General features: G+C 52.6%; 1 protein-coding gene across 2 annotated transcripts in view; it reads right to left on the bottom strand.

The window, feature by feature from the left end:
• DLG5 (discs large MAGUK scaffold protein 5) overlaps nucleotides 1–12,416 on the bottom strand; it is a 112,026-nt gene that overhangs the window by 33,295 nt on the left and 66,315 nt on the right. For both annotated transcript variants that reach the window (XM_079793977.1, XM_079793978.1), the window contains exons 6-7: nucleotides 4,157–4,416; nucleotides 2,709–3,021 (exon numbers count right to left, since the gene is read on the bottom strand). In XM_079793977.1, the coding sequence (XP_079650103.1) occupies nucleotides 2,709–3,021; nucleotides 4,157–4,416 (573 nt within the window). The remainder of the gene's footprint in view (nucleotides 1–2,708; nucleotides 3,022–4,156; nucleotides 4,417–12,416) is intronic.

Genomic DNA, 12,416 nt, shown 5'->3' with positions numbered 1-12,416 from the left:
ACATAGTTTTCTATTTGAAACGTGTTAACATGTGGTTTCAATGAATGGTCTTTCCTTTTGGCCCTGGATAAGCATCTCGAGCTGAAGGCTGGAGGTGGAGACAGAGACCAACGCCAGGGGATCAGGCAGCACCTACTCTCCCCCCGCCCACCTTGTCTCCCCTTCCTTCCGCTGGGGCCATCCTTGTTAGTCTCCAAAAAGAAAACACCTCCAAAACAGTTTCCTTCTGAGAAACGCTGGAAGCACAATACTTGGTTTTATTGAGAGGGGAGAGGAGGAATAAGGTATCTTTAAAAGGGCAACAGAACTGGGGAGCTAAGGTCCCTTGTCTGAGCCCCTGATTACACCAATGAGGAACCTCAGGGTCTAGGAAGTGACTGCTCCCCGATGTCTACCCGGGGGAGCTGAGCCCACACCCCAGGTCCCCAAGATTCTTGCCCCTGTGCTTCTTCCTCCACACCATGCAGATCTCACTCTGCAAAGGCACCACGCATGATGTCCTCTGGCCACCCTGGGTGACCTTGGGGCGACAGGCTAAGGAAGGGCTGGGCTGGCTCACCCCACCTAGACCTAAGGCCAAGGAGAAAGGCCTAGGGGCAGAGCCCACACCAGCGGGTCTCGGGTCTCGTCAGGCCCCAGGGAGATTAAGAGCCTCCCACCCACACCTTAGAGCCAAAATGGCCCGGCCACAGACCTGGCCTGGCCCACTTGGGGGCGTGGGGACGTGGTCTTGGAGAAGCCACACAAAGCAGAGGAGGAGCTGAGGGTTTCAGCTCTGGAACCTGCCCGGTGGGAGTGGGGGCAGGGGCTCTCCTGCCTGCTGGCTGGATCGGTGCCTGGAAAAGATTCCTGCCTCAGCTGACAGGCAGACTTGACACCCAGCCAATGCCCCCTGCGAAGCCGGAGCCGGGCTCCAGGCTGGAGGGCACGCATGGGTGCGGGCAGTGGGGGGACGGGCTGCCACCAGATGCTAGCACTCGGAAGTCGGCGGTTCTTCATACTTCTCGGTGCTTTCCACATTCCTACAAAGGGCACGGTTAACCTCCTAGTGTCAAGAACCCCTCCACGTGGGCCGCGTCCTCTCCAGGCTCATCTCTTATGTGTCTCATATGTCAGCCTTGACTTTCCAGTGTAGTGACTGGCTGGCTCCGTCATTTCCAAAGATTTCCTCTTCATCATTTTGTTTTCCTTATTTGATAACAACATTTTCCCAACCATTAAGTTCTCAGATGCCGGAGTGTGAAAACCAGGAGTTGATAGTTTTTCCAGGACAATTACCATGTTCTAATACATTCTATTTGCTTATTAGAAATTCCTTCATTACGGTCTTTTAAAAAATTCATTGAAGTAAACTCTCCTTTTCACAACGGCTTTCACCTTGACGGTTTGGAAACGTCTCACTCCCTTGATATGAAATTGCCATTAGTTGGCCCATTTTTGCCTACAAAGCACTTTCACAGGGTTCCTGACAGAGTAGCTAATAATCATCTTAATAATAAAGATTCAAATCATTCCTACTTTGTGCGGGCACTAATCTGAGTACGTTTTCAATATTAAATCATGTGCTCGCCACAGTCCATGAGGTAGATGCTATCCAGTATCATTTCCACTTTGCAGAGGAAAAAACTGAGGCCCCGAAATATAAGAGGTCACATGACTGAGAAGGCCCACTCCAAGCACAGGGCCTGTGCCCCTGGCATCCATGGCCCCCGCACTACCTGGGCATCAGGAGATGTCACTGCTCACAGAAAGCCTCACAGGGCCCTGGCCACGCCTCAGGCATCAGCCCTGCCTCGTGCTGGGTCCAGGGGCTCTGGCTCCCACAACCCAATGCCCGCCATCCCCTGCCAATGCGCCCAACCTTTAACAACCTACACAGGAAAGTAGAATGGAGAGGCATTTCCATGGGAGAAAGTCTGCTATGGTCAAGTTCAGCAGGTCTAAACAGAGCCTCTCACTGACCCGCAGGATGGGAAGGGAACCTCAAATCGGGAAGCCGGCAGGACACATCCGCACTTGGGGTGAGGGGTGTCAGCGATGAAGCCGCGGGGCCAGGAAGCAGGATGAAAAGGGTCCACACGGATCCATCCCTCAGGAGTCAGGCTGAGTGGTCTAACTCTGCTAGTGAGCCCCAGGCCCCAACCCCGGAGGCCTGTCCCCCAGGAAGCAAGACTGTAGAAGGGCCTCTGGCACAGCCTAGTATACCATCTTCCCAGCAGGCGCCGCTGCCCCTTAAACAGCAGACCCCTCAGATGCCGGGAGAAAGGAGCCCTGAGCGTACTCTTCTGACTCACGAGGCCAAAGGTACCTACGGCTTTGGGAAGTTGGCCTTGGGAACTTCCTTCTTAATGAGCAAGTCTTCGAGATACCTGCTGGCTTTCAGCACAAGACTGACCAACGATGACTTAACCAAGCGCTTGAGTGTGAGAGTGTCTGTGCTGTCTTCCTACACTGTGAGCTGTGGAGGCTGAGACCACGCGGGACCTCCCCTTGCATCCCTGTAGCACTGATTAGAGCCGGGCACCGAGCACAGCGAGCGCAGCCATTTCCTGGGCAGCGCCCATGACCCAGCCAGCACGCAGGCCTAAGAGGAGAAGCCCTTCACTCCCAACTTGGGAGCAGGCTGCTAGCTGGACGCCGTGTGCACCGCAGCCCTTCCTCCCTCGCCGCTGTCCCAGAGTCCGGGAGGCCAGCGCCCAGCCACCTACCTGCCGCAGGGCCTCCATCTCCTCGCTGGCCGCCTTCTTCTCCGACGTGCTGCTCTTGAGCTTGGACTCGGCCAGCTCCACTTCGGTCTGCAGCTTGTCCAGCTCGGAGATGACCTGGTCGCGCTCGCTCATGATGAGCTTGTACTCGCTGTACACCGCGTCCCGCTCCTCCTTGTACTTCTCCGACTCCTTGGCGGTCTTCGCCTGTGTGGTCCTCAGCTCCGTCAGCTCCGACTGCAGCAGCTCCATCTCCCACTGCAGGTCCTTGTTCTGGGCCGTGGCCTTGTTCAGCTCATGGTGGATCGCCTCAAACCTGGGGAGAAAGGCAGCCAGGACATGGGGGGTGGGGGGCGGAGACCTGCCCGGTCAGCTCTGCCGCGCTGGACAGTCAAGCATGAAGTTTCAAGTGAGGTCATTCTCCGCACCCCCAGGAGGGAAGTCACGGAGCACCAGTGCCCGGGACCGGGAATTTTTCTCAGCCTTTACAAATACCGAAAGTTGAACTGAGGACTTCATGTCCCTGCTCTACTAGGAACAGCAGCAAATGTCTTCCACAGTCAGCTACATGATTATTTTAATGCTGGAATCACAGCATATAAAAGTGGCCTATCAGTCATTTCATCCCACCACCTCACTTTACAAATACAGAAAATAAGGAGATGTAGGGGGCTGGCCCAGAGGCACCGGGTTAGTGTGAGAGCAGAGCTCAGCCCTTCCAAGCCAGACAACCCTGCAAGTTAAGAGCCTGTGGATCTAGTGGCATTTCTGAAAGTGTGTCCTTAGAACACCCACCCTGCATGGCGCTCCATTAAAAAGAAGGGAAAAAAGTATGTTCTTGGATGATTATGTTTGGGAAACACTGCATTCTGCCTAGTGCTCAGGACCAGCGTGAACGCTCGGAGAAGTCCCGCATTGCAGACACCTGTGTCTGTGTGCAACCTGGCAATTCCAAAACCTTTTTCTATCCAGAGAACACTTTTCATAAGAAAGCAATGAGCGCTCCAGGGAACTGGGATTCTGCAGAAATGTACTTCACAGAATACTGTTTGAGACCAGGGCTCACTTCCCTATGGATTCGATACCTTAATAAAAAATAAAAATAAAAATTCTGGAAGAAATGATGCCTAGGACAATTAACTTTGCAATTTGGTAGGTGAGTGACTGACAGAGGGGAGAGGCTTGTGGGAGCCCTAGGAAATGAGACGATCAGAACACCCCAAAGTTGTTCAAGAGAAGAACTTCTCCAAAGACACTGAGTGTCAAGAAAATGCTTCCTGGAGATAAGCACTTTTTGACTGAAAAAGCGCAATGGCTGTGCTGCTCTCGCTCTCTGGAAGCCTCTGGGAGCCTCACAGAGAACCGCCCGCCCACAGAGGCCAGTGCCCAGAGCAAAGAAGGTGCACCTGGCCCTCGGGGCCCGTTCTCCACGCTCGGGGCCTCGCTCCTACCTCCGCAGGGAGAGGGCACACTGGTGCTGCAGCTGGATGGCCGTGTCCCTCTGCTGGGTCAGCATGTCCGTCTGCTTCAGCAGGCGCTGGTTCTCCTCCTCCAGCTGCTCCAGGCGGCTCAGGTCCGAGTTGTGGATGGCAACCTTCTCACTGTACCTCTTGCGCAGGGCGTCGTAGTCCTTCTTGACCACCTCCAGCTTGTCCATGGCCGTGTCGTACAGCTTGCTGAGGATTTCTGACGACCCGTTGTGCTTCAACACCTGGGACCAGAGAGTCACACTCACCAGGGGTCTGAGGGCAGGAGGAAGGACAGACGGACAGGAGGAAGATTCCGGAATTGCCGGGTTGCACACAGACAGGTGTCTGCAAGGCGGGACCTCTCAGAGCCTTCACTCTGGTGCTGAGCACTCTCACCTCCCGGTGCTGGGGGTAGAACTGCTGACCAGGGAGGGGAGGCCCCGGGACCTCAGGTGACTCCACAGCCCTGCAGTCACACTGGGTGACTCATTCGTTCGTAAGCATTTGGTAAATAGTGTGCTGAAGGGAGCTACCCAGCAGGCCCAACTTCTCTCCCTAGAAGGGCTGCTTGCACGTCCACCCTTGGCTGGCGCCTGGGAACCTGGGTGGCAAGGAGTCCCCTACACTGATACAGAACTTTCCCCGGGTGAGAACAGGGACTCCCAGTGCCTGGAGCAGGTGAACAGCGTGGCTCAGGCTGAGCACCTGCTTTCTCTGAAGTCTCAGCACATGTGAGGCAGCAGTGCCTACGGGGCCAGCCCCAGGAGCTTCCCTAGCACCACTCCACCCATGCGGTCCTGACTCGGCGCCGGGGCCCTGAGCGTGCCCTGGGACCTGCACTGGTTTCCGCTGGACGTCGCCCCACACACCTCTTCCTTTGCTGATTTTGCTTTGTGTCCTTCCACTGAAATGAACGTTAGCCGTGAGTAGGATTATATGCTGAGTCCTCCTAGGCCAGTGGTCGGCAAACTCATTAGTCAACAGAGCCAAATGTCAACAGTACAACGATTGAAATTTCTTTTGAGAGCCGAAAACCGACTTCTGCGCATGGGCCACGAAGTTTCAATCGCACTGTATGTGCGTGCTCGCACTTGGTATTTTGTGGAAGAGCCACACTCAAGGGGCCAAAGAGCCGCACGTGGCTCGCGAGCCGCGATTTGCCGACCACTGTCCTAGACCATCAAACCTGGGGACCAGCAGATCTGAGAACCCCCAGCACCAGCACCTGACATGTTCTAGAGGCTGGTGATGCCAGACAGGACACAGACAACTGCCGCTTGTGTCCCTCTAACCCTGGAGGAGGATATGAATGCACAGATGGACAGACAGACAGAGATAAGTACGTAGATAGAAAGGAAGAGGGAGAGACCAAATAAAGTAACTTCCGGGCACAATAAGAACCATCAAGAAAATAACGAATAAAGTAGGCTAATGAGCAGGAGAGACCTTTGGAGCAGGTGTGAGAGAGGCTAAGGCTGAGGAGGTCAATCAAGAACGTGATGCAAATGAAGAGCAGCAGCCCAGAACGCGCCTGGCAGAGGGGTGAGCAGCGCCAGGGCCCTGCGGCAGGAACGCCCAGCGTGTTCTAGGCACAAAGAGGAGGGCAGGACAGAGCGAGGGGAGCCATGCACAGGAGCAGTGGGTTCAAAAGGAACCTGACAGGCCACACGGCTTCAAGGCTCACAGCCAAAACTGTGTCCTGAGGGAGAGGGGAACCCTGGGAGAGCTTTAAGCAAGAGAGCAATTACAGGTTCGCTCGGGGCACTGTTCTAGAGAAGGAAAACAAGAAGATGACTCAGGAGGTTGTCAGGGGCCTGCAGAGGTCGTCAGGGGAGCTGCTAGTGCACGTCACTCCACCTCCCGGCTCTCTCTTTCCTTACTCCTCAAAAGATAGGTCTGAACCAGAAAAGCCTGCTTAACCGTGCAAGCTCCAACAGTCCAGGCATCGCCTGGTCCTTCAGCGTGGACCCCGGGTTATCAGATCGCGGCGGCCAGGGAACCAGAACCTGGAGCTACTGCACACAGGCACGCCTCCTCTTACAGTATGGAAGGAAGGAAGGAAGGAAGGAAGGAAGGGGTCTTTCCTTCAAAGGAAATCTTACAAGGACACCAAAATACAAAACTCCTCCGGTAAGAGGTTCCCTGCCAGTTAAAACCTCCACCGCTCTGCACGAATGGCTCGCTGTGCAGAAGGACCCACACGCAGAAACAGCCGGAAAACCACTCCACCCGCTAAAGCCCTTTCTTAAAACAATCAGTGAGTCTCTTCCAAACATACAGAAAAAGCACAGCAAATAAAAGAACAAAATTCTAAGTACCCACCACTTAGCTCTAATCTCAACATCTCGTCGTGTCAAACTGATTTTCAAAGAAATACAGTATTACTGGTGTTGCTAAAGCCCCCAAGGCACCCTGCTCATCCCATCGCCCTCTCCCCACCCCCCCCCCACCCCCGGCAAGGAATCGCTCCCCTAAACTTGCTGCCGACCCTCTCCACGTGGGCGCAGGGTTATCTGTGCTTCTCTAAGGGCATCGTGTGTGCTTCCTTTACTTGACGTGCCTGAGACTGAGTGCAGGGGTGCAGGCAGCATCTCCCGGTATGAAACCACGTTCTCCCTCTTCTGTTGGATGAACATTTGCGTTGTCTCCATTTATTTTGGGGGGAGGCGGGTTCTGTGGGGGTTTTTGGCTGTTATAAACGATACTGCCATGAACACTGTTGCACACGTCTGCTCTCCCACGCCTGAGGGGTTTCTCTCTAGCAGCAGAGTGGCCCCGTATTGGGTATCAGGACGTGGACTTTTTCACCCCTTCTGGACAACATCACATTGTCCACCAACGTAGGATCTACCAGCTGTGGGCAAAGTTCTGAGAGTCACCGTCCTCAACACATCCTCACCAAGACTTCATACTGTCAGATTTTTCCTTTAGTTTTTAATTGTGATAAACCACACATAAGTGCACATGTCAGTGGTGTTATGTTTAGTCACATTGTTGTGCAACCAACTTCTAGAACTTTTCATCTTGCAAAACTGAAACTCTGGGCCCGTTAAACAACAACTCCCCACAGCCCGGGAAACCACCCCTCTCCTCCCTGTTTCTATGAACCTACGATAGGTACACCTCACAGAAGCGGAGTCATACACGATCAGTCTTTCTGGGACTGACTGATTTCATTCAGCATAATGTCCTCAAGGCTCATCCGTGTTGAAGTATGTGACAGAATTTCCTTCCTCTGGAAAGACAAGTGATATTCTTACAAGGACATTCTTACACTGCATTCTGATTACTAAAAAGACAGAGCAGCCCTCCTTATATTGACTATACACATTTTCTCTACCTCTCTCTCTTCCTTTTTTTTTTTTTTTGTAGGATTTATTTTTAGATTCCAGGTATTAATTCTTTCCTAGTTATATTTATTACCAGTATCTTCTTCCAATATGTGGCTCTTAAATTTTCTTGTAGTACCTTCACTATACTAAACTTCCACATTTTAATACTGTAAAAACTATCAATCATTTCCATTATGGTTTGTGCTTTGGCAGTGTTTTTTGTTTTTTCAAATACATTATATTGACTTCAGAGAAGAAGGGAGAAGGGGAGAGAGCTGGAGAAACATCAATGAATCGTTGATTGGCTGCCTCCTGCATACCCACATTGGAGAGTGAGCCCACAACCCGGGAATGTGCCCTGACTGGGAATCGAACCATGACCTCCTGGTTCATAGATCAACGCTCCAACAACTGAGCCACATCGGCCAGGCTGGCAGTTTTATTTCAAAAGTTCTTTCCTTCCTACCTTGAGACCAGGAAGGCATTCTATTATTTTTATTAAAGTATTAGTTTACTTTTTACATTTAAATCTTTGAACTACATGGAATATTTTTTTGTGTATGGCACGAGATGGAAATACAACATTACTCTTTCCCATGAGTCCCCAGACAAATTAGAACCGGGTCCCTGAGTGCAGGACAAAGTGAGATGCCTGAACCTGTCTGAGAGCAGGCAATGACGGCTGGAGGACACTGAGGACATCGCCTGACACAGTGCCCATCACCGAGCGATGAGGAGGGTGCCCAGGGGACGTGTGCCCACACGGAGCCAGTGGAGAGCTCTCCTGGCTTCCGGGTTCACCAGTGCCTTCTACTCACATCTGGACAAGTCCAGCTTCTCGGACGGATTGCCCTGACTTGTGGGCAGTACCTTGAATGTTTCAATTGAAAATCATTTCGCCAGGCCCGAGTGGCCCAGTGGTTGAGCATTGACCCAAGAACCCAGAGGTCACCAGTTCGATTCCCAGTCAGGGCACATGCCCAGGCTGCAGGCTAGGCTCAACCCCTAGTAGGGGGCGCACAGGAGGCAGCCAATCGATGACTCCCTATCATCAATGATGTTTCTATCGCTCTCTCTCTTTCCCTTCCTCTCTGAAATATATATATATATATATATATATATATATATATATATATATATATATATATATATATATATATATATATATATGTCATTTTAAATTTTTTACTCTCTAAATATCCCCTAAGCCAGGTGAAAACCCCAAGGTCTCCAAAGGAGTCAACTGGTTTCTGCAGAACAAAGGCACTGCTGCCATTCCCGGAGTTCCCACAAGGTGGCAGCCCTGCGCAGACCAGGCAAATGCTCTAGGGCAGTCCCATCTTTCAAGCTTCATTAAGGCGGCCTCGAAATGACACAAACAAAGACATTGTTCGGGCGTTAGCCAGCAGAGCCCACCCCACCTCCACGATAGAATTCGCGATCTACACCGTGACTTGACCTTTCTTCATGGAAAATAGTCCCCCAAATGCCCTAAGGAGCTTGGACCTCGCTGCATGGCAACCCAGAAACCAACAGGGCAGGTGGGTCACCAGGTCCCAGTGAGACGGGGTTGATCAGGAAAAATCCCAGAACAGACCCAGGGGTCCCCTCTGAGGCTTACCCCACCTGTGATAACATGGTGGGATCCATGAACTGGGGGGCCAGGGGAATCAGGCCTATAACCTGTGCTGTTTGGGCCAGGACTCCAGCCATTCCACAGGTGGAAACTGCACGAGAAGGCCTGCCTGAAGGTCTTGCCTATTGTGAGTTGAAACCGACCTTCCCCAACGTCTAACCTCTAGCTCCCAGCCAGCCCGGAGTGCTGCAGAACAACCCTTTCCCACAGAACAGCATCCACATATTCAAAGAGGCTCCTGGGCCCCAAACACGTCTCAACTTTTCTTAGAAGAGGCCTTAGGACATGCCTGTGCCAAGGTAATCGGACGCATCTGAAGAAATCTGGGGAAAGCACAGCCAAAGTTAACTCCAGAGAATTAAAAAAAAACTATCCCATTAGTCTAGGATTTTTTCCGTTTTATCATTAGTCTAGAGGCCCGATGCACGAAATTCATGCAAGGGGCTCAGCCCTCACAGCCACGGCAGCTTGCCTCAGCCCTCGTAGGCCCGGCTTCATCCGGAAGGTCGTTTGGCTGTCCAGTCTAATTAGCATATTACTCTTTTATTATTGTAGATTATGTTCGTAGTAAGAAGTTGCACATGCACACACACACACACACACACACACACACACACACACACACACCAATCCAATGCTCAGCTTCCCAGCCAAGGCTATACTGGAAGTCCAAATGAGAGAGAATTGAAACTGGGCCCAGAATTCTCAAACGAGAATGCAGTGAACTTCTCGTCTCGGGCAGGCAGCAGTCTAGAGATGCCTGCCCTCCAGACGGTGCGGAAGGGGCCTGGGAGGCAGGGTAGCAGTGTCACCAGGGAGGCACAGAGCCGGGTCTGGGTTCATCCACGCGGCTGCAGCCGCAGCCTGAGCAGCTCCCCACAGCGAGCCCACACAACTGCCCTAGCCTGGTCAGAAACGCATTTTCTCTGGGCCTCTCTGTGAGGCTGTGAAACTCCTTTCCTGGGATATCTGGAAAAAGTTAACTTTCATGAATCACCAAAGAAGCAAGTATATTTAAAGGCAGGGTCAGAGCCAGGAAGTGCAGAGAGAAGTCTCCTGAGGCCTTATACATTTCCCAAATAAATTGGCAGAACCTACTGATAGAGAACAGCAATGCTTTGGACCCTGCAATTTTACCTGTAAGAATCAAACTTTATCACAGATGCAAAAGGGAACGCAAGGACATATGTAAGTGTGTCCCCCAAAAAAGCATTTGTAATAGGGAAGTAGACAACCATTCTCAGCACATGCAGAGGGGGCTAATAAGTTATTGAAAACTAAACTGTGTAATATCTTGTTGGGTGTTCCAAACTTACAGAAAATAGAAGCAGACCGATGATATATTCTTAGATTTTTTTAAAAAGCAGATAATAAAAACAAAGTGTTGCATGTTTAGTAGGACAGAAAGTGTCCCCAGGGTGTATCCCCGCGGTTCAGAGAGGTCGGTCAACTCCAGGGGGAGCCTGGGGTGGAGGACACTGCACTGTAGTCTGAGGTTCTCTTCTTTTCTTACCGAAGCATACAGGTTGCTGTGGTAAAGTACGACGACGTAAAAATACCCTCCACGCTGCGCCCCCACCCAAGCTTAGCAATCTCTGCCCAGGAGCTATGGACATTTTTGACCCAAATGAGAATTCAAGTGGTGCATTCTGACTGAGAAACCCTGGAGATGGCATTGCCACGCTGCAAACACACACACACACACACACACACACACACACACACACACACACACGCTCACACAGACCACCTGTCTGCTGCTCTCAAGTGGGAGAGGGCCCAGGCCCCTGCCTGTGGCGCCGCACCCCCACCCCCACCCCCACCGGGGCTGCCTCATTTCCTCGGAGATCAATCATGCAGAGGGCTGGGAGCCCCACAAATCCCTCAAGCAAACAAGCAAGTCAAACAGCACCATTTACCCCGCAAGGGCCTCTTCAAGTGAACAAGGCGTGGGAGGAACCAGGCAACAAAACCGGCCTTGTCCAGCAAGGGCAACCTTTGCCCCCAGGCCCGTGGGGAGGAAACCTGGGCCTCCCCGTGTTCCCGGCTTCCTCAGCTGCTGACCTGCCAAGGCCGGAGCTTTGCTCAGCCAGGCACCTACCCTGGACCTGGGTAAGGTGAGGAGGCCCAGGCCGGGGGCAGCAGGTGGCCTGGCAGCTCGGAGAGCCACCCCAGCTGTGCCTCCTCCCCTAGTGGGGGTCCCCAGGTGGCACATGGTAAGGGGCACCGGTCCCGCTGAACAGACTGGGGAAACTCACTGACCACTATGATAAACGACCCCCTCCAAGGGTCACAGCTGTGGGAAAAGAAAGGAGAACAAGGAACGGAGGAGGGGGGGGGGGGGACCTTCCCTGCCATTTGTGGGAAGAGCAGGAAAGGGGGGTGGGGGGTCATCGCAGGCTGGCTGTCTGCACAGCCGTGAAAGGCCTAGGGAAGACAGGGATCGGGAGGCAAGGAAATTTTTGCCTCATGAGGGCTGATTTTTTTCATTTTATGACAAGGCGATAACTGGAGTCTTTTTATTTTGAGATATAATTCACAGACCATACAATTCACCCTTTAAAGTGCCCAATTCACTGGTCTGGGGTACAGTCACAAAGTTGTGTAGCAACTACCACTATCTAATGCCAGAACATTTTCATCACCCCAGAGAGAAACCGGTCCCCATTAGCAGACACTCTCCATCCTCCCATCCCTCAGCCACTCTCCGTCTCCATAGATTCCCCTGTTCCGGACATTTCCTGTGGATGGAATCACGTAATACATGGACTTGATCTTGTCACTGCCCCTGTGCCTGACTCCCCACCGCAGTCATCCTCACCTGCCTCCCGCACTGGGTTTCTGCAGAGGGTTTCTGCTGGGGTAAAACGGTTTGCCTCTGAACAACTGAAAACGCACAGCCTTAACCCTCTGCTCTAGGAAGCTCGTGGACATGCAGGGAAATTCAATGCATTCAGCACGGCACTAGCCAAGGGCTGGTACAGCACTTTCTCCTTGTGCCTCACTTCGTCCCTAAAGCAGTGCTCCCCCAGCACCGCCACCCCGGTCCTGGTCCTGGACTGTTAGAGGGACAGAAGGAAAGAGGAGGCAGTGGAGCCTGGGGGGGGGGGGGTGTGGGTGGGTGGGTGGGTGGGGGTGGCGCAGGGAGACTGCAGCTGGGCTCCTGCTGCCCTGGCCTGCAGGTCCCTCCCCTCCCACAAACCTTCCCATAACCAAGGCTCCATCAGGGCTACCAACTCCCGCCCAGGACCAAGTCCCCTAATCAGAGGGCTCA

This window comes from Cnephaeus nilssonii (assembly GCF_951640355.1).
Source record: "Cnephaeus nilssonii genome assembly, chromosome: 16".
Classification (NCBI taxonomy): Eukaryota; Metazoa; Chordata; class Mammalia; order Chiroptera; family Vespertilionidae; genus Cnephaeus; species Cnephaeus nilssonii.
The sequence above is the reverse complement of the archived record's forward strand: the minus strand, read 5'-3'. Positions and strand labels throughout refer to the sequence as shown.